A 26672-nucleotide genomic window follows, 5' to 3' on the forward strand; every position below is an offset into this window, starting at 1 on the left:
ATGGATATACAACCTATAGACAATATGAATAACTTACAAGACGACCAGGCATCGAGACCCAGAGATCACTCTGCACGCTCTGCCAATACCGCACCACAGCCGTTTGAGTCCAACCTCAATCAAGAGGAAGCTCCGGCATATCGAGATAACGCCGGTGGAGACATTCAAATGAATGACCAGCCCCGACTCACCCCAGCATCGGCCGCCGCTCTCAGTCAGAGCCGCTGGGCTACCGAGGAAGATCAGGCTCCCAGACGCAACCGCCCTCCCGTTTTACCACGAATCAACAGACGCCGAAGAGATGGCAGAGCTGGAAACAACGCACCTAATACCGCTGCCCTGAGTACCAGTGCGAACTGGAATCTCGAAGCGCGTGGATACCTGACCTACGATAGCAGACGTGCAATGGCTATAAGGAATGAAAACATGAACGCGGCGCAGAACTCAGCTATCAGTCTGGGTACCAACACCATAAGAGCCACTACAACAGGCCCCCAATCGCTTATGGATGTCCTAGATCACATGTCGTCTATGGCTCCTCTGATAGTACAGCCCACTGATACCGCAAGAGTGTCCTTCCAGATTGATCACAGACGCCAGCACATCCGGTCCGCCAACGAACCCTTAAGCCAAGCAGCTCACGTACGTCGCCATATAGCTCTCCGGGCCGCCCAACGTCGTGTGCAGCCTGATTTACAGCCACAAGCACAGCAACTAGTACCTCGACACCCCACAGTCTTACCTCGAGAACACAACGCCAGGGAGCAACACCCTCCCCCCCAGCTCCAGCCCCGACTTCTAGTGTGCGCAAACTGCGACATAGTGGGCCACGCCCTAAGAGATTGCGTAACGCATTGGACACCCGCAGGAGATATCCCGGGTTGTTACCGCTGCAACAGGATGAATCATACTATTGACACCTGCCGGATCCAGCCGCCCATAGACGACGCTACAAGATACAACCTCGAAGTAGTCAACCGTGTTGGCCGACCACCTCTGAGATCAACTCGAGGATGGAACCAGCTCGCTATAGCAATGAACCATTCAATTCCCGGCCCGATCAGCAGAATGAAGATGATATCGCTTCCACCTACTCATTTTAACCGGTGGGATTATAACATTTCTGCTCAGAAACAGAAGAATAAGCTAGTCCTAGATCCTGCTACCAGGGACCTCGACCATATTCATGTCCTCCCCGACCAAGGCTACGTCCCTGAGAGACACCCCAACAATATGCGCGGTAGCAATCAGACCGATAACCAGCCGGAGAATGTGTACAGAGCCACTCCTGCACAGGGACATGTCACTGATGACCACGACGCCGACGACGATATGGAACAGGATATTATGATGATGTTCGAGGAAGAATAATTTTATGATGCCCAGGCCACCAGACCAATCTACAGGCGGTGAGTAGGTGACAGATTACTTCAACCCCTTGCTCAACTGGCCCCCGGTCAAGATGGATGGGACTGATTAACTGATAATAATCGCAGATGTTGCAATAAGCTCCTGCCGGTGTATCAGCAGCTAGGTAGTTAGGACAGAACTAGTCAATAGAATAAAGTTCTTCCATCCTATATTTACTGTAAACGTCCCATCTTACTGTTTAAGCTAACCATTTTACAACTTGCTCTCGTATAATTTTTCTCTTCCGTAAGCATTCTCTACATAGCAAGCCGAAGATAAATAGGGAATTCATAACCAAGATATACCTATCCCTTTGCTATACAAGTATTTAACTTTAATAGCTTTAATCCTCAGATATGATGTAGAATGGCGATGTGCCAGAGAAAACTCCCGATGCGCCATACCTATTCGACGAAGTGTTAGAGTGGTACGAAAATAGCCTAGCTGATAATCATACCGTGGACTACCGGACCAATGCGAATATATACAAGGATCATTGTAAGCTATTTAGATCTTGCTTATATTACGCTGCTTCTCACCAACTAGATATCTACCACAGTTCCTGAGGCAGAAGATTTTGCACAAAGATACCCGAATCACCGAACACCATCGAGGCAGTCGGTCATCTCAGAATATGAATTCCGAGATGGTTTTGATCAGCCGCCTTACAGGTCTTATGAATAGCACCGTGAATTCAGTCCAGCTCGACAGCCTTCTCCCGACCCGCGACTCCCGCTTCCAGTTTCTACTGCACGCATGAAAGTAGCACCCATAAGTTCACCCAACGTAGAACACGTAGATTCATCTAACGCGGGACTTGCACCTGCACTAGCATCATCAACATTGACAATAGCGCCATCAAATCTAGTGCAGAGGCAATATATCTGGGACGATATCCGAGGTGGGAATTCTAAGTTATTCTCGGGCTGTGAATCATTCGTTATACGGCTACCTAGCGTGGAGTTCGACTGGGAGGCTTGCTTCGGTTCGCAACTGGATGTAACACGAACGGTCCAGGATATATACTCCAAGATTCAACCCCTTATACGACAGGCTCCAGATGCACCACAAGGTAGAGAGATTATGCTTGGAATATGCAACAACGAAGACTAGAATGATCCACGCTTTCAATTATGCCTCAAAAAAACGTTTAATGTGATGCTGTCATACTGTGCAACTCTTATCTATGAAAAGAAGAATATTCCGTATAACTAGTCAGAATACAATCGATCAGTGCAACGCGTTTATGAAAAAGAAACAATGCGGATTATAGAGTACGCATGTTAGACTCAATAAAAAGTTACATAAACTCTGGAGATTAAAGTTGTCATACCATGAACTGTGGAATATTGCATTCATGGATTAGATGAAATATAGGTAGACAAATACACAAACACCTCTATCTGTTACCAGTATGGTTTCTAATAGTGTTAACTGTAGTGAAATTCCTAAGAATAACAGTGTGATGCCTGAAAATTTGTAAAACCTATAAAGATTGTAGAAATCCAAAGTCAAAGTGTGTGGTATGTCGTCTGTTTGAGCACGTAATATTCCCACAGAACCCACGTAAAATCCCTTGAAGAATACTACGGTTGACCAAACAGGGTACTGTGCCAAAATGAAAAAATTATGAAATTTAAGCTTAAACGGGTAGTTAAGCACGGATTTATCCGATTAGCTCGGTATTTTACACTTTAAAATGAGAAAAAAGTTTATTTATTTAAATATATTTTATATTTTATACGTAATATATATAATTGTATTTAAAAATTTTATATTTATATTTATATTTATAAATTTAAAAATAATTTATTTGTTAAAAACATTTTTTACGTTTAAATTTTTAAAAATTATTATAGGAAATTAATAAGTAATTAATAAATAATTAATAAATAATTGATAAGTAATTTTTTAATAAATAATAAAAAATTGATAAGTTGATAAAAAAAATGATTGGCTGAGATTTATTAAGATATTTAACAAGATATTTAAATGTTTCCGACGGATTTTACCGTGTTATAAACACGTAAAAACGTTTGCGCGAGCTTGTAAATGCATGCGTTTTTTTAAATTTTAAATATTTATTTTAAAATAACATGATATATATCGTTAAATAACTTAAATTAATGCGAAAATAACGATATTAATTGTTATAATATTATATAATATTAATTAAATATATATAAGATTTATAAATATATAAAAAATTAAAAAAAATATCACGTGATTACGTAAATAAAAAACTGGGTTTAAGAAAGATAATTAAAAGATTTAGAGATAAATAGAGATTAAAATAGGAAACAGTAAGAAAAAATTAACTTTTATATATATGTAATTTTTTAATTTTATAATTATTATGATTAATTTTAAATAATATAATTATATAAAAATAACTTAATTAATACGAAAATAATAACTTAAAATAATGTTATTTAATAATTAAATACATGTTATTTAAATTTTATAAAAATAAAAAAATATTTTATAAATAAACACGTAATATTGTTAATAAAATAATTTTAATATAATATTATAATTTATAAATAAGTTATATAATACTTAATTTATATTATATAATATTACAATTAATATCATTATTTTACATTAATTTAAATTATTAAATTATATATATTATGTTATTTTAAAATTAATATTTATAAAACTATTTTTAAATTTATATGTGTATATAAAAATGGGTATATAGGTATGTATACGTTTGTTTTTAATTAATTGATATATATTATAAAAATAACCGTATGAGGCTTAAAAGTATATATCAAATTGTGGTCCGTGACCTTTTACCAACTTTAGTCTAATGCGCGATCTTTTTTTTCATTTTGGTACAATACCTTGTTTGGTCAACCGTAAATACAACATCATCATTTTATCGCGTAAGGTTTACAACATATAAAAATAAAACAAAAATGTCAAAAAATATGCTCTATGAAGAAAATAAAATCAATTATTACATCATATACCTATACAACAATGTAGTAGGTGAATAAATATATATTTCTTTTACAAAAAGTCCAACCGACGTGCACTAAACTATGGCTAGCCAATCAGAGGCTCGATTTATCTGTGGCGTGAAAAGACTCCTGTTCGCGCAAACGCAATTAGTATTTGATATATATTGCTATAGGCCGTAACTGAACAGGCAATTAGTACTAGGTATCACTGATTGATAATGGATTTTAGGCCCGTAATAGTGGTGATATCGTTGTTGAGCTCCTGCTTTTAATTCATTGTTTGTTTGCAACTGCCTCAATGTCTGGCAAGGAAGTTGCGACTGCTTGTAACTACCCGCAACTGCAACTTATCCCGACAACGTCTGTCACCTGGCAATACTTAGATTTAATAAGTTCTTAATTCTTAAATTCCAGATAATGCGAGTGCAGGTCACCTTCCAACTTATTCATTTTACCACAATCCATTACGAAGCAGGTACACAATTCATACCATTTCACATTAATAATTCCAAGTTTCATCTTGAAATTATTCTGCACTTTAACCTAACAGAAACCATGCCGTTAGATTCGTTAATCGACGAGCAAGACCCCGCCACGATGAGCCACTCGCTAGACTCCACTGGAAGCACAGCTACCCAGAGCAATGAAGATACCATTGACGTGCAAATCCTCGCCGGAAGGAGGATAGAGGAGATGCGCAACCTGCGAGCCGAATACAACCCAGAGGCGTATACGAGAGCATCACTCCCGCCATACTCCGAGAGACCCATCGCCTCTCATCCTCAATCACACTCCGCGCCGAGCCTTTCGTCCTCCCATGAGAATTCCCCGCCGCCGTTATCTTTAAACAGTCGCGGTCCTCCAAGTGTCCCTCTCCACGATATGAGGCGATGTGGAAACTGCGACCGCATTGGGCATGACTTATCCATATGCGTTGGACCTCCGGGGCTCGATGGCGCTTTACACGGTTGTCCGTGCTGCAACACCACGGCCCATACATTCGACGATTGCCCTCGGGCGAGCCTCATGAGTGACAACCTTAAGTATTACTACCTAGTCTTGCTTAGGGGCCGTCGAGCTCCTATCAGTACCCGACAAGATTACCTTGGGATGGCAGCTAGCCGGGAACGTTCTGAGTTTTACCCGTGGACCCGAGCGTACGCTAGAAACGTCCCCCCTTCTACATTTGACAGTCACGACTACTCACGTAATGACCCTAGAGCGCTACCCACAGACCCGGCAATGGCAAGCAAAGCTGCTCTCTTAGAGACTCGCCGCCGCATCTTAGAAATTCCCGTGACCGCGCACCAGCTGGAATATCTCAACAGCTTATATTAAGAATGGTGCCTTATCAATTTGCCAGACTATCAATCTTACCAACCCCAAATTTTCGATTATCATAAAAATAAATCTGACAAGAGTAATAGTTACGAAAAACTACGAAGTCCTAGTTTCTAACTTAATATCGAGTAGTAATTCTATTCCCTACATATTGCTGCCGAGTGTGGCTTAGGTTATCGCCTGGCTATCCGAGCCTAAGGTCACGCTTGCAAAGTTCCGCCCTGAGGTAGATGAGATCTAGAAGATTCTCAAAGACAAGGCTGGCATCTACAGATACCACCATGAAGACGATTCGCTCAAGAAATTCTCGACCGACTACGAAATAATGGAAACAGGACTCGACGCGGTCTGCGAAGATGTTAACCTGTTCGAGGCGGAAGTCCGTGACTACCTGAAAAATCATAACAAGATAAAGGGCGTAAATCCCGAATTCGTCGCATCTCGCGCTGGATCTATGGAAGATACCGCCTTTCAGCCCATGCTCGACCTGGTGCTCTCCATTACCGGCTCTTTCGAGACTCTGAGAAACCTCAGCCCTCAGAAGAGTTCTTCCCTGCTCTGCCTAGAGAACTCGGTCCTCGCTAAACGATTGAAGATAGCCCAAGATAAGCTATGCATCGTACGCGACAAGATGGAAGATAAATACGAAAGGGCGTGCGCCGACCGAGACGAGAACCAGGACCGTTTCGACCAGCTACAAGAGAACCTCGATAATTTAGAGGCTAGTTCTAGCCCCAATATAATCATGTTCGAGGCGACTAAGGCGAATCTAGAAGCCCAAGTCTAGGAGCTGAAAGAGAACGAGATCTTGCTCAGGGGGCAGATAGAAACGCTACAAGGTATAGAGACCCGGCTGGAACAAAGCGAGGCCGATTTAAAAGAAGAGACGAAGAAGCTTAAAGAAAGCGAAACCAAATTAAAACAGAATATCCAGAATATCGGAAATAACGAATCTCAATTAAAGGAAAAGGTGAGGAAGCTATCAGATAAGGTAGAAGCTCTAGAGGAGAACAAGGTTTTACTTCAAAAGCAAGGGAATACGCTGGTGGATACCACAAACCGGCTACGGGATGAGAAAAAATCATTAAAACAGAGCGAGGCCCAACTAATACAAGAGAAAAGTCAGCTCGTGACTGATCACGCCGCATCAGTAACAGAGCTAAAAGACCAAATAGCTTCTTTAGAGTTAAGGCTCCGGATTCTGCAGGATGCTACAGATAAATACAAGCGCGACTTGGACCAAGAGAAGACGCTAAGTACAGTCACCCTCTACGACAAGAATACCGAGGCCGAGTACGATATTCTAGATGCCAACAAAGAGATCGAAAGACTCGAGAAACAAATCAGCGAGGGGAAAGAAAATCTAGAGAAGATGCGTGGTGATATCGACCGCGCAGAGTCTCGGGCGAACGGGGTACAGAAACCCCTCGACTCGGTACAGAGAGTCCTAGGCGAGGAGAGGTTGGCTGCAGCTCGCGCCTTCGCCTCATATTCTCTAGTTTCGGCCGTTAACTACGAGTTCTGGCTCGAGTTCGCTAGCGCCCAGCAGGACTCAGTCTCAATAGAGCCTGTCGATCGCCAGCTCGGCCACGAAGAGCCTCGCCCGTGGATCGTCTTGCAGACATGGTTCCCCGCTAACCTCCCCCCATTCATCTCGAAACCCGGACTTAGCCACGTCCCAACCCTCGTATCCCACCTCTACGGAGAAATCACTACCAAGAGGAGGACCAACTTATCCATCAGCCTCAACGGCTCGTTGACCGAGAGTCTTACTACCGAGACCCGCGTCAGGGACGCATCCCTGCGACACCTCGTCGAGAAGGCTATAGAAACGCATCCGACATATCACGACCTGCCTACGGACCTCTTCGCCATAGCCGTCTGGCAGCTGGTGCTACTCCTGAAGGCTAGGTGGGGTATCGACATAGGAGAATCTCCGCTAACCAAGCTAAAAGTTTACCTGCAGCGCTCCCCCTGCCGGCCTATATACGATGCTCTAGGACGCGGAAGCGGCAACCAGGGCATGCTAACTGCATGCCAGCAGCACGGCCACGTGTTCGGCGACACCGGGATCGCGCTGCTAAAGCTTCCCAAGCTAGTAGACTACGTAATCGTGGTACATATCTGCGACAAGCTCCTGCGAGCAGTAAGTACTAGCCGCTCAGACTTCTCCTCAACCGACTACGGATCCTAAAAGCCCCAGAAGAGGCAGATTCTATCCTGTTCCCCGTATCAACCCTACAAGATCTCGAGATCTGGGTAAAGTACATGAGCACCTAGGATCCTAGGCAACCTCGTCAGATTAGGAGGCTAACCAATCTTCATACTCTCAGAGGCATGGGTATTTACACGCTAGATCGCCGAGAGGCATATCTACCACGCTGATATGTCTGAAATTCTTCCTACAAGGCAGAGCCAAAGCATCGCTCAACACAACATAATTCAAATTTCAAGAGCCAGAGAGGGACGCGCCATCCACAGCCGGAGCTTAAAGCCCGACTCCTAATTGCAAACGTCCCGTGCCAACTTACAGGATATTTCGACTGCTTGCGGCCGGTATCTAGTAGGTGACACGGCTGTCTGACAAGTAGTAAGGCGATATTCCATTTACTCGGGGTTCGTAAACATCGCCCAACATAAGAGATAATAAAGTATTTATATATTTACAGGTGGGGATGGGGCTTCGAGGCCTTCTTTCCAGATGTCTTGAGTGGGCTTATAAGATATTCTAGCTGCCTGCAGCCAAAGACTTAGAGTACTCAGACGTCTTAAACAGAAAACTAACACTGCATGACTAGTCGTATCTACAGAAAAGATGTAGCAAGTGCCTACCTGCCGTAGCTAACCGCACCATTCGTAATATTAGGTTTAATTCTATTGAAATTCCAACGCCGATGGAAAGTTTCCAATGATTTTATGCAATAAAACAAGGTTATAAAAGTTTCCAATGATTTTATACAATTAAAACGCTATTGTAACGGTTTCCAATGATGTTGGAAAATTTCCAATTATTTTATTCAATGAAAACAAGGTTGTAGAAGTTTCCATAATAGGTGGAAGATTTCCAATGATTTTTTACAATAAAAACACTGTTGTAAAAGTTTCCTATATTGGTGAAAAATTTCCAATGGTTTTATGTAATGAAAATAAAGTTGCAAAGATTTCCTGTAGTTATTAGTGGAAAGTTTCCAATGATTTTATGTAATTAAAACGCTATTGTAACGGTTTCCATAATAGGTGGAAATTTTTCAATGATTTTATATAATAAAAACAAGGTTGTAAAGGTTTTTAATAACATTGGAAAATTTCCAATGATTTTATGTAATTAAAACGTTACTGTAAAAGTTTCCATAATAAGTAGAAGATTTCCAATGATCTTTTGCAATGAAAACACTATTGTAAAATCTTCCACCTGTGTTAGAAATCTTCTACTGATCTTTTTCAAATCTAATCTTAAGTATCCTTGGAAACCTTCCATCTTTGACGGAAGACTTCCAATGATTTTCAACAATGAAAACAACTTTGGAAAGTTTCCAATACCGGTGGTGTCGGGGGGTTTATACCCAGGTAATTGATATTATACACAGAGTGAATATCTGGGATAGGTGGATTAAAAGGTATAGTATATTCAACTAGTAACGCCTGGCTTCTACTTTCCTTTGAGGGCGCTACGCGCCCTTATATAGTAGACAGACCCCTGTAGGCCTCCTTACCCACTTATACTCTGACAGGTGAAAACCTTTTAATAATCTTTTATAAAACCCCTTGGATGATGATGAGAATGTTTACATCTATTGGTGCTATGGCTAGGTAGCTATAACGAACGCATCAATGGCTTTATTAGACGTCTAGAGTATCACCTCTTTACGTAAGGAGAGATAGAGCTAAAGTATCGCCTGACATAAGAGATCCTCCACTTCTTGCTTATAGCATCCTCAGCCCTTACCTGCCTACGGCATTATTCTACTTGGTTAGCGCCGGCGCTAAGTAGCCGACTTTAACCAGGGGAAAAGCCTGAATCGGACCATTTTTGGTTTGACCACAGTGGGATTCGAACCCACTTATGTTGCGGCATGTAGTAAAACCCCTTGAAAAGTTTCCACTACAGGTGGAAGATTTTCCAACATCGTTTTCATTATATAAAATCATTGGAAAGTCCCCTTTAAACATGGAAACGCTCCAACGATTTTATATAATGAAAACAATATTGGAAAATCTTCCATCTATATTGGAAACCTTCCACTGAACTTTTTAAATTCTAATTTCAAATATCCTTGGAAGGTTTCACTCGTGCTGGAAACTAAGTTCATTGGAAAGTTTCCCATTGTAGGTGGAATGTTATCCAAAGCTGTTTTCATTGCATAAAATCATTGGAAATATTCCACGTATAATGGAAACTTGTTAATAATCTTTTTTTTAATTTGGTATTAAAATCCCTTGAAAAGTTTCCAACGTCGTTGGAAACCTTTACAATAACGTTTTCGTTGCATAAAATCATTGGAATGTTTCCACTCATCTTGGAAATTTCCCAATGATTTTATGCAATGAAAATAGCTTTGGAAACTTTCCAATAACATCTTTAATTTAATCTCAAAATTCCTTGGAATGTTATTCAATAGCGCTTTGATTGTTGAAATTTATTGGAAAGTTCTGGGGAACCCAGAACACCAAAAGCCTTGCAACAAGGCTCTATATACATGAAAGATCAAGATTCCTGACCCTTAACCGTGACAACTTTTTATTTAACCTCGAAATCCCTTGGAAACCTTCCAAAGTAGGTGGAAATTTTCCAATGATTTTATGTAATGGAACCGCTTTTGTAAAGATTTCCAATATCGATGGAAAGTTTCCAATGATTTTGTGCGATGAAAACAGCCTTGGAAACTTTCCACGCTTGATGGAAATTTCCGGCGTTAAACATTTGCACGTCCAGGAATCTGTGTGGAATCTCCGTAGAAAGCCCTATGGATGTCTTGAAATCTGCTATACATCGGAATGGTTCAAATTGAGTTGAAGAATGATGGCTATGACTCGAGTTGAAAGATAGTGAGCAAGACTAGTGGGTTTAAAGCATAACTTATTCCCAGAGGCCAATTTAAACATCATGTTGAAGATCCAGGAGTTCGAAGACGGCGGAAAGGTTACTGGACAACTTCACGCCGCTAGAGCCCTTACATCTTTGAATTATATACTACTATAGGAATTTGTTACGGCGATATAATAAGCGCCTAATGCCCTCGTAAGAATATAGAATCCGGGCGTTACCAGTTCAATATATTTATCCTGACATTGACTCTACGTATAACATCCACTAAGGGATTCTTCTGACACAAGCACCAGGCCTTACCTCCTAACAGGGAAATCGTTTAGCTTTTAACGTCACGAGGAGGTATATCTTAAGGGGTTTTGTATCCCAGCCAGGGTATAGGTAGCTTCTTCATCTTCTAATCTGTTTCGATTAGAAATCATGAAGCAGAAAAAAGGCTCCCTTTATATTCTTCATTTTAAATGTAACTGTGACGCTTCCAGAGTGACAACGCTAGTACACCGCTTGGGCTATGTGGTCTTATATCGGTGCCGTTGGTCTAACTAGTCATCCTCAAAAACACCCAACCGGAGTTTTGCCCTTAGAAGCCGTTGGATATAGCTGTATATGGTGCGATTCGGTTGGTTACATTGCTCGTATATGCCGCCTACGCAAAACCCAAGGATGGCCATGGGGGAAGGGTTTCAGTGAGGGAGGGGAAATCACCGATCAGGGGTTTGTAGTGCTCGAGGAAGAATTCCCAGGATGGTAGAAGGTTCCCACGTTCGATGGAGACTTTCCAATTACCCCGGAGGGTTTGCAATACTCGGGAAGATTTCCCAGGGCTATTGGAATTTTCCCATTATTTTTAAAGTTTTTCCACAATCTTTGGAGGCCTTTCAATAAAGGTGGAAACTTTCCAATTATGCTGGGATATTTTCAAAAGATATTTTAGAAATTGAAAACTTGGCCCAGGCCTATGGAAGACTTCTAAGAATAATGGGGATTTTGCATTTTCTACGGGACCTTTCCACCTGAATTGGAGAGTTTCCAATATCCTTGGAAATATCCCACCTTTATTGGAAAACTTTCATTAGCGATGTAATCTTTCCATTATTGCGGGAACTTTCCGATAAAGTCGGATGGCCTCCACTACTTGTGGGAATATTCCACCATCCTTGGAAATCTTTCAAATACTATGAAAATCTCCCAATAATGGTGAAAATCCCTATAAGTATTGGAATATTCTTAAACCAGCTGGAAGGCTTCCAGGGATAGTAGAGACTTTCCAAATGTATCGGATATCTCCCACCCCTATTGGAGGTATCCCGCCCTTGTTAGAAAGAATCCAACCATATTGGAAGCGTTCAATGCTTGATGGAAAAATTTCAGAAATTGTTGGGTTGGGCGAAGAGAACATGGTGATGGGAACGTTTACGTCTACAGCTAGGTAGTTACAACGAGCGCACCGATGGCGCCGTTTAGACGTCTAGAGTACTCCTCTTTTTCAGAATAGAGCTAGAGTATCCTGTTATAAGAAATCCTCCACGTCCTGCCTATGGCACCCTTAGTCCCTACCTGCCTACAACATTACTTTACCTAGTTAGCGCCGGTGCCAGGTAGCCAACTTGATCAGGAGGGAAACCGTCGAACAAGCCTTCTTATAGAGGAAATGGAATTCCTCTCAGCGCCGGCAGTGCCTGGGGATAAACCTGAGTCGGACAACAATGGGTAATGTGAACCACTCCCAACCTCAACGAGGGAGCAGACACGGGAGTGTCCGTCCTTGACACCATCTTTGAGTCGTCAAGTTCATCCACGTAACATCCAACAGCGATATGTAGATTTCATGTATTGGAGGTCCTTAACGATGCAGTGTAGTCAGATTGAGACGCGACGTCTGAGAGGGATAGGCATGGCAAATCTAGAAGATTTTTTAAGCTATCAGTCTATATCAGAGTCAAGATTCAGACGTACGAAACCTAAGTCTGCTTCGTAATACGTAGCGACGCAATCAAAAGATATCTAAAGTAGGGGATTCGCCTATGGCAGGAGAGATAAGCATGACGAACGGAAGCTCATACTTTGATTCGGCTTCGTAGCCTAGCACTTTTGGCACATATTAGATACCGGGATACCACTTGGTTGTTTTAGGCGTTGGATCTATCTATCCTGGGAGTTCCTTAAGAATTTCTCAAAGGCTGTCTGCATATCCTTTGGAATACGCCCAATAGGGTTGGAAAACCTCCAATCCTTATGTAAGAGTTCCAATCCCTAAGGAAACCTTACTATGGCATTGGAGGTTTTCCAGTCCATACGGAAGATTCCCAACTCTATTGGAAAGTTTCCAATCCAATGGGAGGAATTCCAACTCTATTGGACAGATTCTACAAACGACAAAATACATCTAAGGATCGGGCGAGAGCTACCTACATCTCTCTGGGACGACACGGTAGTCTGTAAAGCAAGTAGAGAAGTCTACGGGTGTTGGAGATATCTAAAATATATTTTAACAGGCCTTTGGAAGGATCCCACCGATAATGGAGGGTTTCCACCGTGTTTGGAAACTTTCCACTACTCTTAGAAAGTCTCCACCACCTTTGGAAACCTTCCACCCTTTTGGAAACTTTCCTGCGATTTTGGATACTTCCCGTCACTTTTGGAAAAACTCCAATATATTTGAAAGCTTTCCAATGTTTATGTTAAATTTCCATCTGGTCGGAGAGCTTGTCGAGGGTGCTTTGGTGAATTTGGATTTCATTTATTTTTAGCGGAGCCCTTCCACCTCAACTGGAACATTTCCAATCTTGGTGGGAAACCTCCATAAGGTTTGGGGGATTTCCACAGATAGGGGAAGATTTCTTGAAATTTGGGAGATTTCCATAAGTGGGGAAAACTTTCCCCTATCTATGGAAATCTTCCCTTATTTGTAAAAACCTTCCCCTATTTGTAAAAACCTTTCCCTATCTGTGGAAATCTTCCCCTATTTATAGAAATATTCCCCTATCTATAGATGTCAGGGGGGGTTTATACCCAGGTGATTGATGTCATACACAGAGTGAATATCTAGGATAGGTAGACCAAAAGGATTATATATTGAACTAGTAACGCCTGGCTTCTACTCTCTTTCGAGGGCGCTACGCGCCCTTATATAGTAGATAGACCCCTGTAGGCCTCCTTACCCACTTATACCCTGACAATAGAAACCTTCCCCTATTTGTAGAAATCTTCCCCTATCTATGGAAACCTTCCCTTATTTATGGAAATCTTCCCCTATCTGTAAAAACTTTCCCTTATTTGTAGAAACCCTCCCCTATTTGTAAAAACCTTCCCCTATCTGTGGAAACCTTCCTTTATTTATGGAAATCCTCCAAACCTTACGGAAACCTCCCTTCACTTATGGAATCTTACTAAGCCTCGTGGAACTTTGCAATTTATTCAAATCCAACCGCTGCACCTCCACTAAATTATACCAATAGCATCAAGGAGTTTTTGGTGATGTTGATCTAATCCGACCACTCGTGTTTAGGTTCAGTCTCCTGTTCGGATACACCCCCCTGTTTAGATTCATTCTGCTGTATGGGGCCGAGAAATGTCCTGAACACCTGGGTTACCGCTCTTAATAGCCTTATGTAATCCTCCACGGCTTCTTTCTGGCGTTCCTGCTTGGCCATTTCCGCATCGATACTTTCGGCAAGGGCGGTGCACTGCTTATCAAGGGCTTGTATCTTTTGCTCTGCCACCTGGAGTTCTCTCAATGAGCTTTGATCATCCAAGCTTAGAAAATGGGCTATGAGTTCCATGCGCTCAAGATATGTTCGTCTGCTTGCTATCTCTTTCACGCTGGCCTCTATGTTGTTATTAAGGTGTGGCTGGTGAACTAGAACGTATATCTCGGCTTCCATCAAGGTGCTTGAAGAGCTAGTGTCGTTGATAGTTCCCGGAACGTGCCCGTTGAACCCATCCTGGGTAACTAGTGAGCTCCCCAACATCGTGACGAGAATCTCAGCAAGGGGTAGATCAGTATTCCTTCAAGTACGAATAACTGGTAATACGACGATTGTCGGGTGCTTGTACATGGATGCCAAGACGCAACACACGAGCCCCCATAAATTGTTAACCATCTTTAGGCCGGAATTTGGTTGATACCATGTAATCTCATCTTCCATGTGTTGAGAGCAGCCGATGTATAGTAGTGAGGATATTTGGTAAGTCTGGTCTGTGCCGGGAAGTGAAGGATCGCATCTTTTCTCAAGGGATTTCACGAAGAGCTCAACCTTGGAAGCGTCATCGTCGTTACTCAAGAAGCGCATCTTGTTCGGCTGCTCGCTATCTCTGCCTCCGTATTGGGCATCAATACCTCGGGCAAATACAACAAGTACAGTGTCTTCTAGGCTACTCGGCTTACCCTTATGGCTTTTCCAAGCAGTATAGGCTTTGATATACTTTAGTAATTTATTGATAAGTTCTCTAGTATCGCTACGGCCGAGCCATGTCCCATGTTGTCGTTCGATGGCCATCGCGGTGACATACACGCCTGGACCGTCTGCGTAGTGCGCTGGCTTTGGTCAGCTTCAGCTGGTCGAAGGCAACGGTGCCCAATATCAATGACCTCAGCATGTCTTTTGGTATGGCGTGGAGTAAGATGCCCATCGGTCTTTGGTTAACGTGGTCTTGGTGAATCTGCAGCGATGCCTCGCGCGATGCCGGAAGCTTAGATCCGAAATTCTCCATATCATTGGCTAGCGCTGGGAACATCAAAGATAACTCATAGTAGTTATCATGGTCTTCTAGAGCTTTGAACATCTCTAGTCTTCTCCCGGAGAGCAGCGGGACTCTCTTATCGGGGCCGAGAGGGTCCGACGGTTTCCAATCAAGAATGAAGGTGGCCATGTTAGAGTTTCTGTCACTAAAAGATGAATATCTCAAAATAAACGATTAGATTTTTTTATTCTGGTATTGTTCAAAAGAAAAGTTGGTGGTGTAAATACGCGACACGACATGCTAGAAATGCATATATAGAGTACCGATCACGTGCAGCTCCACGTGACTAAACGGACTACATACAGGTCTGATAATCCAAGATTTTAGATGATTATATTTATTAATTAATCTATCTTCGGCTCAATGAAGATATTACGAAGTATGATTCAAGTATTCGCGTCTAATCTGCGTTTATAGTTCCATTCTTAATATATGATCATCTTTGGGGCTGCTATCACCTAATAGCTTAGTTACAGCATCGCAATCTTAGATACTCGATAAAGATGAAGCTATACTTTTCACTCTTTAACCCAAGGCTGTAAGATACCATAGTACCATATAGGTCTTTTAGAACTAAATGAGCTTCTAGTTTGTTCCAATCTTCAGCATGGCGTATCCAGAGCACGATATCTTTGCGCATGGGAGAGTCTGAGGAAAAGCATATGACGGGTTGAATCAGACTGAAACATTTCTGTACCGTTTGTGTAATCTCTTTCTGTTGGACATAGCATAGATTATGCTAAGAATCATTAGCCGGTAGCCAGATGACATAGAGCTGGCAGCCTAGGAATATCGCGGTATCCCTTTAGTCATATCCCATATAGCCTTTCGTTATGTCAGAGTTGGTGGTATGAGGATATCCTGAGATCTGAACAATGATTATTGGCTAGGAGCGAATTATTAAATTGTATAATCAGTCTGTTGTCGACAGGGAGTCTCGTCTTTGCATGCCGCGGCATGTGACCGCAGTTGCGAGATGCGGTCGTCCGAGTATAGTTCTGCGAATATACTCGCAATAGGGTAAGTGTTGCCTAAGAACATTGTTAGCGAAATGATGAAAAGTATAATTAGATGTGATGAAACTTGCAGTTTTTATAATAGAGCATCCGAGTGAAAATGATTGCAGGTGTGAGGATCGTCTTCATAAAAGACACAGCGCATGTCTTGCAACTCTTCCACGACATCATCCAGAAGGACAATCAAGTCGTCCGATATGTATGAGTTCTGCTGGAGGATATCCTTGTAGACTTTATACCACATTCGGATACATTTAATGCTGTAAGGTTGCATTTTGTTGTTCAATAATATGGAGAGCTGATCTTCACTGTACATTGGCATTTTAAAGAGAGATGCGTCCGAAAGATCACTCCTAAAAACGCTGTCGCTTCGTTGAGCAGTAAGTTGAGAATGAGAATGCGTATCATACACGTTGGTCGGATAGCTTTAGTCATTTGGGACAAATGCCCATATATTTAGACCTTGTCTATTAAGATGTAGTGTATCCAGTATTAAATCCTCGTACTTTCCCGGCTGATAGGTACTACTCATTCAGTATGGTTGTTACCCTATTTCATAAGGCCACCTTTTCTAGAGATAGTGATTTACTTGCCTTAATTAGGAGAAAATGTTAGGATACGGCCTTGTTTCACTAGTTTACGTTGATGCCCAATTAAGTTGTAGTGTAGTGCTAGATACCTAAGCTACTGTGGGTGGATTTGAAAAATATCTTGGCCTTGGCTTAACGTAATATGACAGAGTTAGGATGTATTATGGAAGTATCGTGTTACAATTTTCTCATAGCCTGCTCGGAGTTGGTCGAATTCTGGAAATGTATTCGAAGTAGCGTCACTATCTCGCTCAACTGCATTTTAGGACGCTGTTTATGAGGTAGATAGTTATGATAGTACTGTTACGAAAATCACGAGGAGAAAATGAGAAACTACAGCACATTTTTAAGGGGGCATGAAGATGGTCTTCAAGTTAGAATATATTCTGCTAGACTAACGCCTAGTTTCATCGGGCCCCAGCACTGTAGAGGAATACAACTCATGCAATCCTTACGACTCGGATGCTCCACTCTGGGCTGCGGCTTCTAGCTCTGCCGCCCTTTTTACTATCCTATGAGATAGCACTGAGTATTCTCTCGCCTTGGAGAACTTCTTATCTGGCGGATAGTCGTTACCCCTTTTTGCCTGTTGAATAATCCCGGAGGATAAACTGGCACCACGAAAGAATGGCATGCCCCAGAATCCAACATTATCCAGCGCATGAATGAGGATGGTTAGGTCTATGACCCGGATGAAATACGGATCGTCATCGTGTGTACGCTTTGAGTTGTAGGCCACGCGGTCCTGGCAATTGATACGAACGGACTCGCCGATCTGTTCAAAGAATGCACCATAAAACCCTGGCTTCTGGTCCAGAAGATCTTTAACTTGAGAAAAGATATCTTGGATACTCTGCTCATGATGTGCGCTTTTTATTACGTCTTGCCAAGTCTCAAAGAACTTGCTCGATGGATCACAGTTAACCAGCCTCCAGGGCCGAATGTCTCGTGTGCGTAAGATTTCACGTACTGAATGCAGGTGGCTAGTAGGTCAAGATTTCCCATCCATACATTTTGAGTCATGAGGCATCTCATATTCTCGGAGAAGCCTTTAGATGGGAAAGGGTCATGAACCTGTGCTCCATCTTCTAGGGTGACACGAGAATTCTCACTGCAATCGAGCTCGAGCTGGTATTTTGGGCTCATAAACTCTTCGAACGTGCAGTCGTAGAATCGAGGAAATAGACGGTAAATGATTTCGAACGACTCTCTCTCAGCCCGGCGTGGGTACTTCGGTGGCGTGCGACCTGGTACTGTTACATGATCTACAGTGTGCTTCCCTAGGATAAGAGCCTTGGTCGGCTCGGCATCCCACTGACGGCCTACTTCATCATAGTCATCTTGAGTGAATGTATCATCCAAGTATATATTGGGAATTAGTTCCATGAACCGTTCTTTACTCACAGATGGTTTATGAAGCTTTATCCAATCGGTGCATGCTTTCATGATTTTAGAAGTGCGTTCCTCTTCTTTGTCTAATATGCTACGGATGGAGGACAAGGGGTCTGGACGTTCGGAATCTTGGCGATCGTCATCTGAAGATGTAGTAGCCCTTCTGGTAGTTCTCTTAGAGATACGTCGGCGAGATTCAGAGCGATGAGGGGGCCTTGAATGTCTGGCTCGAGAATGACTAGATCGAGAATGGTGGGATCTAGAGTGATGGGATCTTGAATGATGACGAGACTTCGACTGCGAGCTATGGCTCTTGTGTCGCGGTCGGTGGGAGTCGGAGGAAGATTCTGGCTCTTCACTCAACGAGCTCTCGCTGTCAACATAACGGGTGCGTTTATGGGGCCGTCGTGGCCGATGGGAGTCGGAGGAAGATTCTGGCTCTTCACTCGACGAGCTCTCGCTGCTGACATAACGGGCGTTTATGAGGTCGTTGCGATGCTGCCCTAATTGGACTAGGTGATCGATGGCCTCGATTGGCCGAATCTAGTCGACGGGCGCTGGTTTGCTTATGCGGTTGGCTGCTGCGGCCTTCGCCAGGTTTCCTAGCTCTTCCGGTCATTTTAATCAATTTTTTTTAACTTACTGTGTATGGATAACAGGATTTGGTGATGATGGTGAGGTGGAAGTTGAAGTGCGGAAAGAAAATGTTTAGAGTAGAAGAAATTGAATTTAAAATAAATCTTTAAAGGTAAATTTTGTGCGTGGGGGGCATGCGCTACGAGGCGACAGCATACTTCACGAGATACAAGGCACTAAAAGAGTGGGTACCTTGCATGTACATACTGAATAGTATCAAGGTGGCTCTAGGCAACAATATATTTCATAGTTTCTACGGTGTTCTAGTTAATAGCACAGCATTGCCCTATCATGACCATTAAATAAAGAAAATTAGAAATGCATTTAATTACAATAATATATCATCTTCGGATGTCGAGGTTGCTTGCAATAGAAAAACTACTTGAATCTACCATATTAATCTCGAAGTAGAGAATTCAATATTTATGTTTCTCGCTATGCTAAACAGAAATGTCAAATTAGGAATATCAAGAGTTGGCTTTAATACCGGCCTGAATTATACGAAATCACAACATAGGGAAGTACATTATACGACGCAACAAATTAAGGAGTAACGCAAGTAAAATAAAGATTGTATCAGGCATTGTGTCGCAGACTGCAAAGCTTTTGGTCACCATATGCATACCTAGGTAGCTATATTATTATCGAATATAGTCACTTTCCATAACTGGCTTTTGTTCGGAAACGCGGTTTGAATTTATGGGTTTTGGAAGGGAAAATTAAGATAGAGGTTGGCTACCGCTTAGTTCTATGACTTCCACTGGTGCGGTCATCCTCACGGTCTATTTAAATCTTTTTTAAAAAAAACATTGCTATTTAGTACCTAGGCGTATCTTAATCTCACAGTTACCGAATTTAGTATATCAAACTACCTTTTTAGTTGGCTCCCGTATAATTTCCTTATCAATTTGCATTTAGGCATGAATCCTAAATTAACTCAGCTTTTGTGTTTGCATGGTTGCCTTGTGGACCACTCAACGTGTAGTTAATGTCTCAAGCCCCTTGATTAGATATCATACTTTTGATGGATGTCACGATATATTGAACTGTTAACGCCTATCCTCTGTCCTCTTAGGAGAGCGTTATGCGCTTTTTACACCCAGTCATAGTGGATATACCCCTGAATCTACTTCTAAGTCACTTATACCCTGACCAGATTCTTTCTTATCTCTTACTGGTTCCTATAAAACGGGAAAAACTCGCACAAGGTAGCAAGGCATATTTCTCAAATAGGAAGTATTTATTCTCATTTAGCACAACATCCCTAGGTAGCCCTTAGGTATGTCGGCAAGGAAACTTGTTCGTTCCATAAAGCTAAACTACTCAATATGTTATAAGGGATCTATGTCCTTTTTTCCTAATCAATTCAACAACCAATTTAGCAGGGACTCGGGTTAGATTGAATACGAAGCGATGATTATTTGAGATGATGCGATCTGTATAGAAAGCAAAAATCATATCGTTGCTGGGTGAGGTATCTTTATCAAACAACGCGTATGGATTCATATAGGGAAATCCGCTTGAGTATGCGTCGTTGCATGTTGTAAGATCTTTACAGATTATCCCCGCCTTGCGATTGTAGTAGACAAGCTGAGACGACCAAGCCTTCATCAGGTTCGTTTCAATGTAACTCACTTCGTCCGGGCTCAGTGTCGTGTCTCGAATGGGATCTTCGGACGGCTGGATGCCGTGTATGGATTCCAGCCCGCGAACCTTTTCGAGGATGGTAAAGAAAATCTCAAGATTTATACCCGCGTTACAACTTTTTTCTTGCGTCTCCAAGTCTTCGCCTTTGGCTTGAGATACTTCCGCCTTGAGGAACAATCCGAGTATCATCCACACAGCACCGCGATCGAGCTCCCGCGCTCCTATTCCAACGCATTCCTGAGCCATTATTTGGTGAATATCTATAATAGCATTTTTATGTGCTATCCGAGAGTAGGTTAATAGCTCGATCTGTTCAATTTTGCCCTCGAGTAGCTTCGAAAAGTATACGGCTTTTGGGTCTTCGCTTATAAATGAGGCGATCCTAATTAGCACGCGCTTTGTCGCGTTAGATTCGGCATCACATATCCCTGCTAGTTGAAAAGCCAGAGGACGATCCCGAAATCGTTGTACTTAGGATCCAAAAAGCCCAAAGCCCGCTTTGCTCGAGGCCCATTAAGCACGGGCCGACTACTCCCTATCGGAGGGTAGCTCAAACAATCCATGTTGATGAGGCTTTGCCATACACATCCCATGTGGTCCGGGCTGGATACCGCAGGGAGTGGAACTATAGGGTCTTTGTCATCCGGCCACGGGGCGCAGACCTCGAAGCATAAGCGCATGAACTGGTCTTCGTATGGGGGCCGGGGGGGCTAGTGCCCATTTGTCGAAGTTGGCACTCGAAAAGCGGCTGTCATCCTTGTCAACGCAGTAGAATCTTGGGGTTGTGGGAACCTGGGCGACGGAAGTCTTTCTCGCATATGACTGCTCTTTTAGGAGCTCCATGCGTGATTTGGGCGTACTAGTCCAGGCGAATGAAGAGGTCTCACGGTCAAACATCTTACTATAATAAGTAGAGAGGGATATTATAGCCGTAACTCTTGGGAGGTGCAATACGACGGGCATATTGGGTTCGATGTAGACTATCTTGGGGCCAGGATATAGAATCACTTCCAGCCAATTTGCTAATGTCATTTTCGGCCAAGCTCGGAATTCGGCGACATTAACGAAACTGGGTTCTTCATCCAGCATCTTGCCGATGCCGTGGGAATCCTCTTTATTTTGAATCACGACGACACACGGACCTAAGGGACAGCCTTCCGTCAGGCGAGAAAACTGTTCAATAGTCTTAGTAGCTTCTGTAGCAGCCGCGGCATTATCCAAGTATTTCATGCGAGATCTCATAGCATTTAGCTTATCATCTATATCAATTTTCACCTCTGGGTTATAGTATAACTCCGGGGTTGGGGGGATCGCGATACGCAGTGCATCTAAGATTAGAATGGGTAGATTTCTATCGCGTTCCTGCCACCAGATGGTACTTAACGGTAAGTCTTTGCTGGTCAGAACTGGTATCTGTGTGAAGGCGCATGTAATATGCCGGCATTTTGTATTCAACCAGGCCTCCAAAAATGTATGCACAGGCGGACGCGTAAACGATGCCATGGTGATCAGAGTAAGGTCGCAATTGTGGGTTAGTCGATACCACTTTACCAGCTCGGAGAGGAGGAGCTCGCCGTCGGCTGTGGGGGATAGTTCTAGGTCCATCAAGAGAACGACCCGACGGGGTGTATCCTTCCGAAGTACACCACGAAGAGCGCTACGGAGTTGGGTAGCAGTTGCGAGGTGGAGCTTTGACTCGAGTTTCTCAAGGCCGACGCAGATATTCTGCTTCAGCTTCTGGTATGGCGACGCTTCCGTCTCGAAGTATGCAGAAAGCATCAAAGCTTCAAGGCCGAATGCCGGAACGTAGATAACCACATTGTCTTGGTCGGAGGCATGGATCTTCTCCCAGATAAACTCTATCATTCCGGTGCTCTTTCCTGAGCCATGTCGGCCTTCGACGTGCGCAAGTCGGGCGGCTGATGCCTCATTATGGTTTGATCCAAGAAACTGCTCAAGGTCGCCCTTCACAGTCTCCCACGATGGTAGCTGTGGGTGTTTGGGGGGTTGTATGCCCCAGCGGGATATATTTGCCATCTTGTTGTTGGTTATTCGTTGCTAAAATTTTGTTTCGAGATAAGTTACGGTTTTGCTAAATATAGTTGTGCTGACAGGAAAATCAGTTGGGATTTAAGAAGAGAATATGTATCTGAAATTACGAGATAAGGGATAAAGTACCTCACTTGGACACGTTATCTACGCTCAAAACTATTGGGTACTTACCCTTACCTATGTACATAGGACATTGAAAAGTTACGAGGGAGACATAAACAGAAATTAATAAAACTGCACATTTTCAGAAAGGCTACCTATCTTTAATATTTAAGTACCTAGGTAACTATATCTAAAAATAATGCCCGGGAGTATGTTATTATCAATCGCGGTATGGGCGATCGGCGCGACGACCCCTCGGGGAACGAGATTTTGCTTGTTCTTGCTGGTCTTTATCCCCACGTCGCCGGGTATGAGTACTAGGAGAACTAGAAGGCGACCTAGATCGCGAGTAGTGCCCTCGCTGATCTCTGTCCCTATGCCCACATGAGTGAGTACTCGGAGAACGAGGACGATATCTTGATGGCAGGCGACGAGCCGGCGATCGGGATTTTGCTTGACTTTCATGATCTCGCCGGTCTCCTAATGATGATTCTCGAGAAGGTCTAATATGAGACCGGTCCCTGGGAATGTACGTGTCAACCTTTTTAGGAGTTGGGGTCCCTGATCGACCTCCAGTTTCTGGCCGTTCTCTGGGCCTAGACTGTTCTCTTTGCCGGTATCTATCGCTCGGCTCGTGTTGCATGTTCCCGCGACCTCTTCGTCCGCCCTTACCGCGGGCAAATCTCTTCTCTTCGGTGAACTTGCTGGTTGCTGCAAACCTTGCTCGAAAGCTATTTGAGCCCCTTGGCTCTCCCCTTCATCCTTTCCTTCGTCTTCATTGTCTTCCCCAGCTTCATCCAAATCTTCAAACCGGACTACGCGGACCGTTCGTGAAGGAGCCGGAGACTGTGGTAATTTAGAAAGCATATTCTGATGGAACACATTGTCCTGCTGTTTAAGCTTCTGGACACCATGCTTGTCATTATGTAAAGTGGAATTGTGGTGAATCCGATTAGACTTTACAGATGTACTGCTGTCATCATGAGAGCCTGACGCAGGATGCATCACTGAAGTTGGCTTCACCATCAACTGGGGGCCAGGCGTTATATGCGGCACTGGCTTTAGACTAGTTATAGACTTAGTAGTAGGCATTGGTCTCATTACGGTGAGCTGAGGCGCTGAGTGATGCTCTGGAAGCGCGATACCAATCATCTTTACCTTTTTCATCTGCATAACATTAGCTACGGGCTGATCTTGTTCGAGTTCGATCGTGGGTCGAATATCAGGCGCCGATTTATCGGCCGATGCAACTCGTAGAGCTTGTATAGTGGTGTGCCGTTCGACTTTCGAGGCAGCCTGTATCTTCTCCTGGTGTTTTTCTAAAAGGAGTTCTCGTCTGAAGTAATCGCTCAACTCCTGTATTTCCTTACGGTTGGGCCGTGGGGCTCTGCATTCGGTTAGGCAGCCAGCTTCCAACCAGTATCGTGCCCTGTTAGACTTGTAATACATTACGTAATACTTTCCTGGTTCCTTGCACGACCAGTTCTGGTCTTTATCATTCCCATAAGGAGGTAAGAAATTGCTACCATCACAATTATAAAGGTGTACCGCGACAGGTTCCTCATTAGGTAGGCAAACCCTAGCAAGACAGATAAGACGATAGGAGGCCGAGCCCTGGGATGAGACAAGAGTGTTGTTCTCATACCGTACGTCGTCGTAGCTTATTGTCAGGTGCTGCAAGGATTCGAACGGAGATCTTTTATCGGACGCAGCCGACAAGGTGTTGTCCCAAAGGACGCGGATAAACAAGGGCGGCATTGGGGCGTGAAACTGGTAAAATCCCGTGCTTTCGCACCTGGAGGGTGATAATACTTTGGCGATGGCATCGGGGAGAGCTTCGGGAGAGCTTATTCGTATAAGGCACTCTTTGGCGATTTCCATGGCGTTTAATTTAATCTCATGTATACTTTCGCCTCGATGTTCATAAGCTGTAGTCTTGTAGAGGCGGTAGCGAGAGTTAAACCAGAAATTTTCAGTCATCATCTTACTCTCGAGGATATCCAATAGGTCTGGATGATTGCCATTTCTTCCAAACTTAGCAAGATGACGAAAAACTGAAGTGATATCTTCTTCATGTTCGCGTCTGGTTTGCGCATCAGTAAATTCTGGAATTGGGAAGTCGGCTAGTGCAAGTGGCACAGGCCCTAGATATATGCTCCTGTCAAAGAAACTTCCATCTCTTCCTAGTATCACTGCCATCCATCGGATGATGTCTAAAGCAGAGCATATGTGCCGCTCGCCTAGAGAGCGAGCGAAAGCGTCCGGCCAACAGGCTGAAAGCTTACTCGTCAACTCGCCCCCACTATATTTGAACTCTCTTTTTCGAAAGTCCATTGTGCCGTAATGCTGTGGAGAGATATAATTGAAGGACGTAGTTAAGAAGGATGAAGGGAGGTGTTTGTGAAGAAAAGAAAAACACCAGAATTTTAGGCTGTACCTTAGACAAATGGCATCCAATCCAAAACCAACGGTCCGAAAATAATTTGGCACTCGCTTTCTTACAGCTGATACAAATTGTAGCATTCGAACTTAGGTGGGGCACCGTTATGTTCTACAGTGACCATTGACGACAAAAGTTCGCCATCGTAGGCATAGCAACAAGTTACAGAATTAGATAAAAATATGTTTGGCTAACCTTGATTGACTGGCTGATAGTACTAGCAACTATCCTATAAGATTGATCAGATCGGACATGACGTCTTGCAGACTACGAGGATATTGACTCTCGTCAGATATCACACCCTTGACGGATGTTATACCTAGAGTTAGTAACGTCTGCCTTTCTACCCTCTTACAGGGGCGCTGCGTTTTATACCCAATACTTGTAGATCTAACCCTAAATCTACCACTAAGTCACTTATACCTTGGCAAGATCATTTTTATCTTTTAGTAATTCTTTTAAGGTATGAAGATTCGCATAAGATAACAAGGAATATTTCTGAAATAGGAAGCTTTTACTTGTATTTAACACAACTAATAGTAGAACTAGGTGTTGCAAGAGGTTTTGACTCGGAGACCCTAGGGTCCGTCATATTCAATTGTTGCGATAGCATACTTGACAGAGTAGTACCTTGTGAGTTTTGATTGGAAAGGGGTTTAAGAAGGTGGGAAATAAAAATCGAGAGTTACACATTCACTTAAGAATAAATCTAAGTTCAGTATCGGGCGTACTAACCAACGTCCTTATTTGCCGAATTTAGTGCAGCAAATGCTGAGAGGTTTTGTATGTTCACACATTTTCCCACATTAGAAGTAATCCCCATTTGCTTTTCAGGACAAATGACTTCCGTGGTAGGCTATTTTAAGACTAGGGTTGCCGTTGATGTTGCGACTGTGGGCTGGTTTGTACCTATTGTCCTAACTAGTACATATGTACCTACCTAGAGTTAAAATTTTAGTCAAGTCTGAAATTGTTTCTATGGGCTATGATTATGAGGTACATGTAGTTATGCACATGGGTTATTGTATTTGCTTCGCAGTTGCTGTGTAACTGCTGTGTTGTTGCTGTAGGTAGCTGCTGAGTAGCTGCCGTGTACTTGCCGCGTACTTACTCTGGATAGATGACGGATTAGGTACCATAGCGGCAAAGGGTGGTTTTGAGAAACGGTTATTTATACTTAACATTATTTACTTGAAAAAAATCGTTTTTGTCTAGATTATTATTTTCTTATAAAATATCATTTTCGGGTAGAAAATTGTTTTCCAATTTAAAATTAAGATTTTTTTT

The 26672-nt window shown here is 43.0% G+C and overlaps 6 protein-coding genes across 6 annotated transcripts; 3 read left to right on the plus strand and 3 right to left on the minus strand.

Moving 5' to 3' along the window:
* GL218_04931 (uncharacterized protein) lies at positions 1 to 1371 on the plus strand (the record flags this gene model as incomplete). The annotated part of the gene is made up of 1 exon (XM_033581563.1): positions 1 to 1371. The coding sequence occupies one exon, from the start codon at positions 1 to 3 to the stop codon at positions 1369 to 1371; it is 1371 nt and encodes a 456-aa protein (XP_033435289.1).
* A 3563-nt stretch (positions 1372 to 4934) lies between these two features.
* On the plus strand, positions 4935 to 5717 carry GL218_04932 (uncharacterized protein; the record flags this gene model as incomplete). Its single annotated transcript, XM_033581564.1, has 1 exon — positions 4935 to 5717. One exon carries the CDS (start codon positions 4935 to 4937, stop codon positions 5715 to 5717), a length of 783 nt encoding a protein of 260 aa, XP_033435290.1.
* A 328-nt stretch (positions 5718 to 6045) lies between these two features.
* On the plus strand, positions 6046 to 7914 carry GL218_04933 (uncharacterized protein; the record flags this gene model as incomplete). The annotated part of the gene is made up of 2 exons (XM_033581565.1): positions 6046 to 6501; positions 6568 to 7914. The coding sequence occupies 2 exons, from the start codon at positions 6046 to 6048 to the stop codon at positions 7912 to 7914; spliced, it is 1803 nt and encodes a 600-aa protein (XP_033435291.1).
* A 7311-nt stretch (positions 7915 to 15225) lies between these two features.
* Positions 15226 to 15639, minus strand: GL218_04934 (uncharacterized protein; the record flags this gene model as incomplete). The annotated part of the gene is made up of 1 exon (XM_033581566.1): positions 15226 to 15639. The coding sequence occupies one exon, from the start codon at positions 15637 to 15639 to the stop codon at positions 15226 to 15228; it is 414 nt and encodes a 137-aa protein (XP_033435292.1).
* Positions 15640 to 17567: 1928 nt separating this feature from the next.
* On the minus strand, positions 17568 to 21037 carry GL218_04935 (uncharacterized protein; the record flags this gene model as incomplete). The annotated part of the gene is made up of 3 exons (XM_033581567.1): positions 17568 to 18021; positions 18087 to 18438; positions 20701 to 21037. The coding sequence occupies 3 exons, from the start codon at positions 21035 to 21037 to the stop codon at positions 17568 to 17570; spliced, it is 1143 nt and encodes a 380-aa protein (XP_033435293.1).
* A 393-nt stretch (positions 21038 to 21430) lies between these two features.
* On the minus strand, positions 21431 to 22828 carry GL218_04936 (uncharacterized protein; the record flags this gene model as incomplete). Its single annotated transcript, XM_033581568.1, has 1 exon — positions 21431 to 22828. One exon carries the CDS (start codon positions 22826 to 22828, stop codon positions 21431 to 21433), a length of 1398 nt encoding a protein of 465 aa, XP_033435294.1.
* Positions 22829 to 26672: the final 3844 nt, after the last annotated feature.

This window comes from Daldinia childiae (genome assembly GCF_008694065.1).
Source record: "Daldinia childiae strain JS-1345 chromosome Unknown Scaffold4, whole genome shotgun sequence".
In the NCBI taxonomy this organism is placed as follows: domain Eukaryota; kingdom Fungi; phylum Ascomycota; class Sordariomycetes; order Xylariales; family Hypoxylaceae; genus Daldinia; species Daldinia childiae.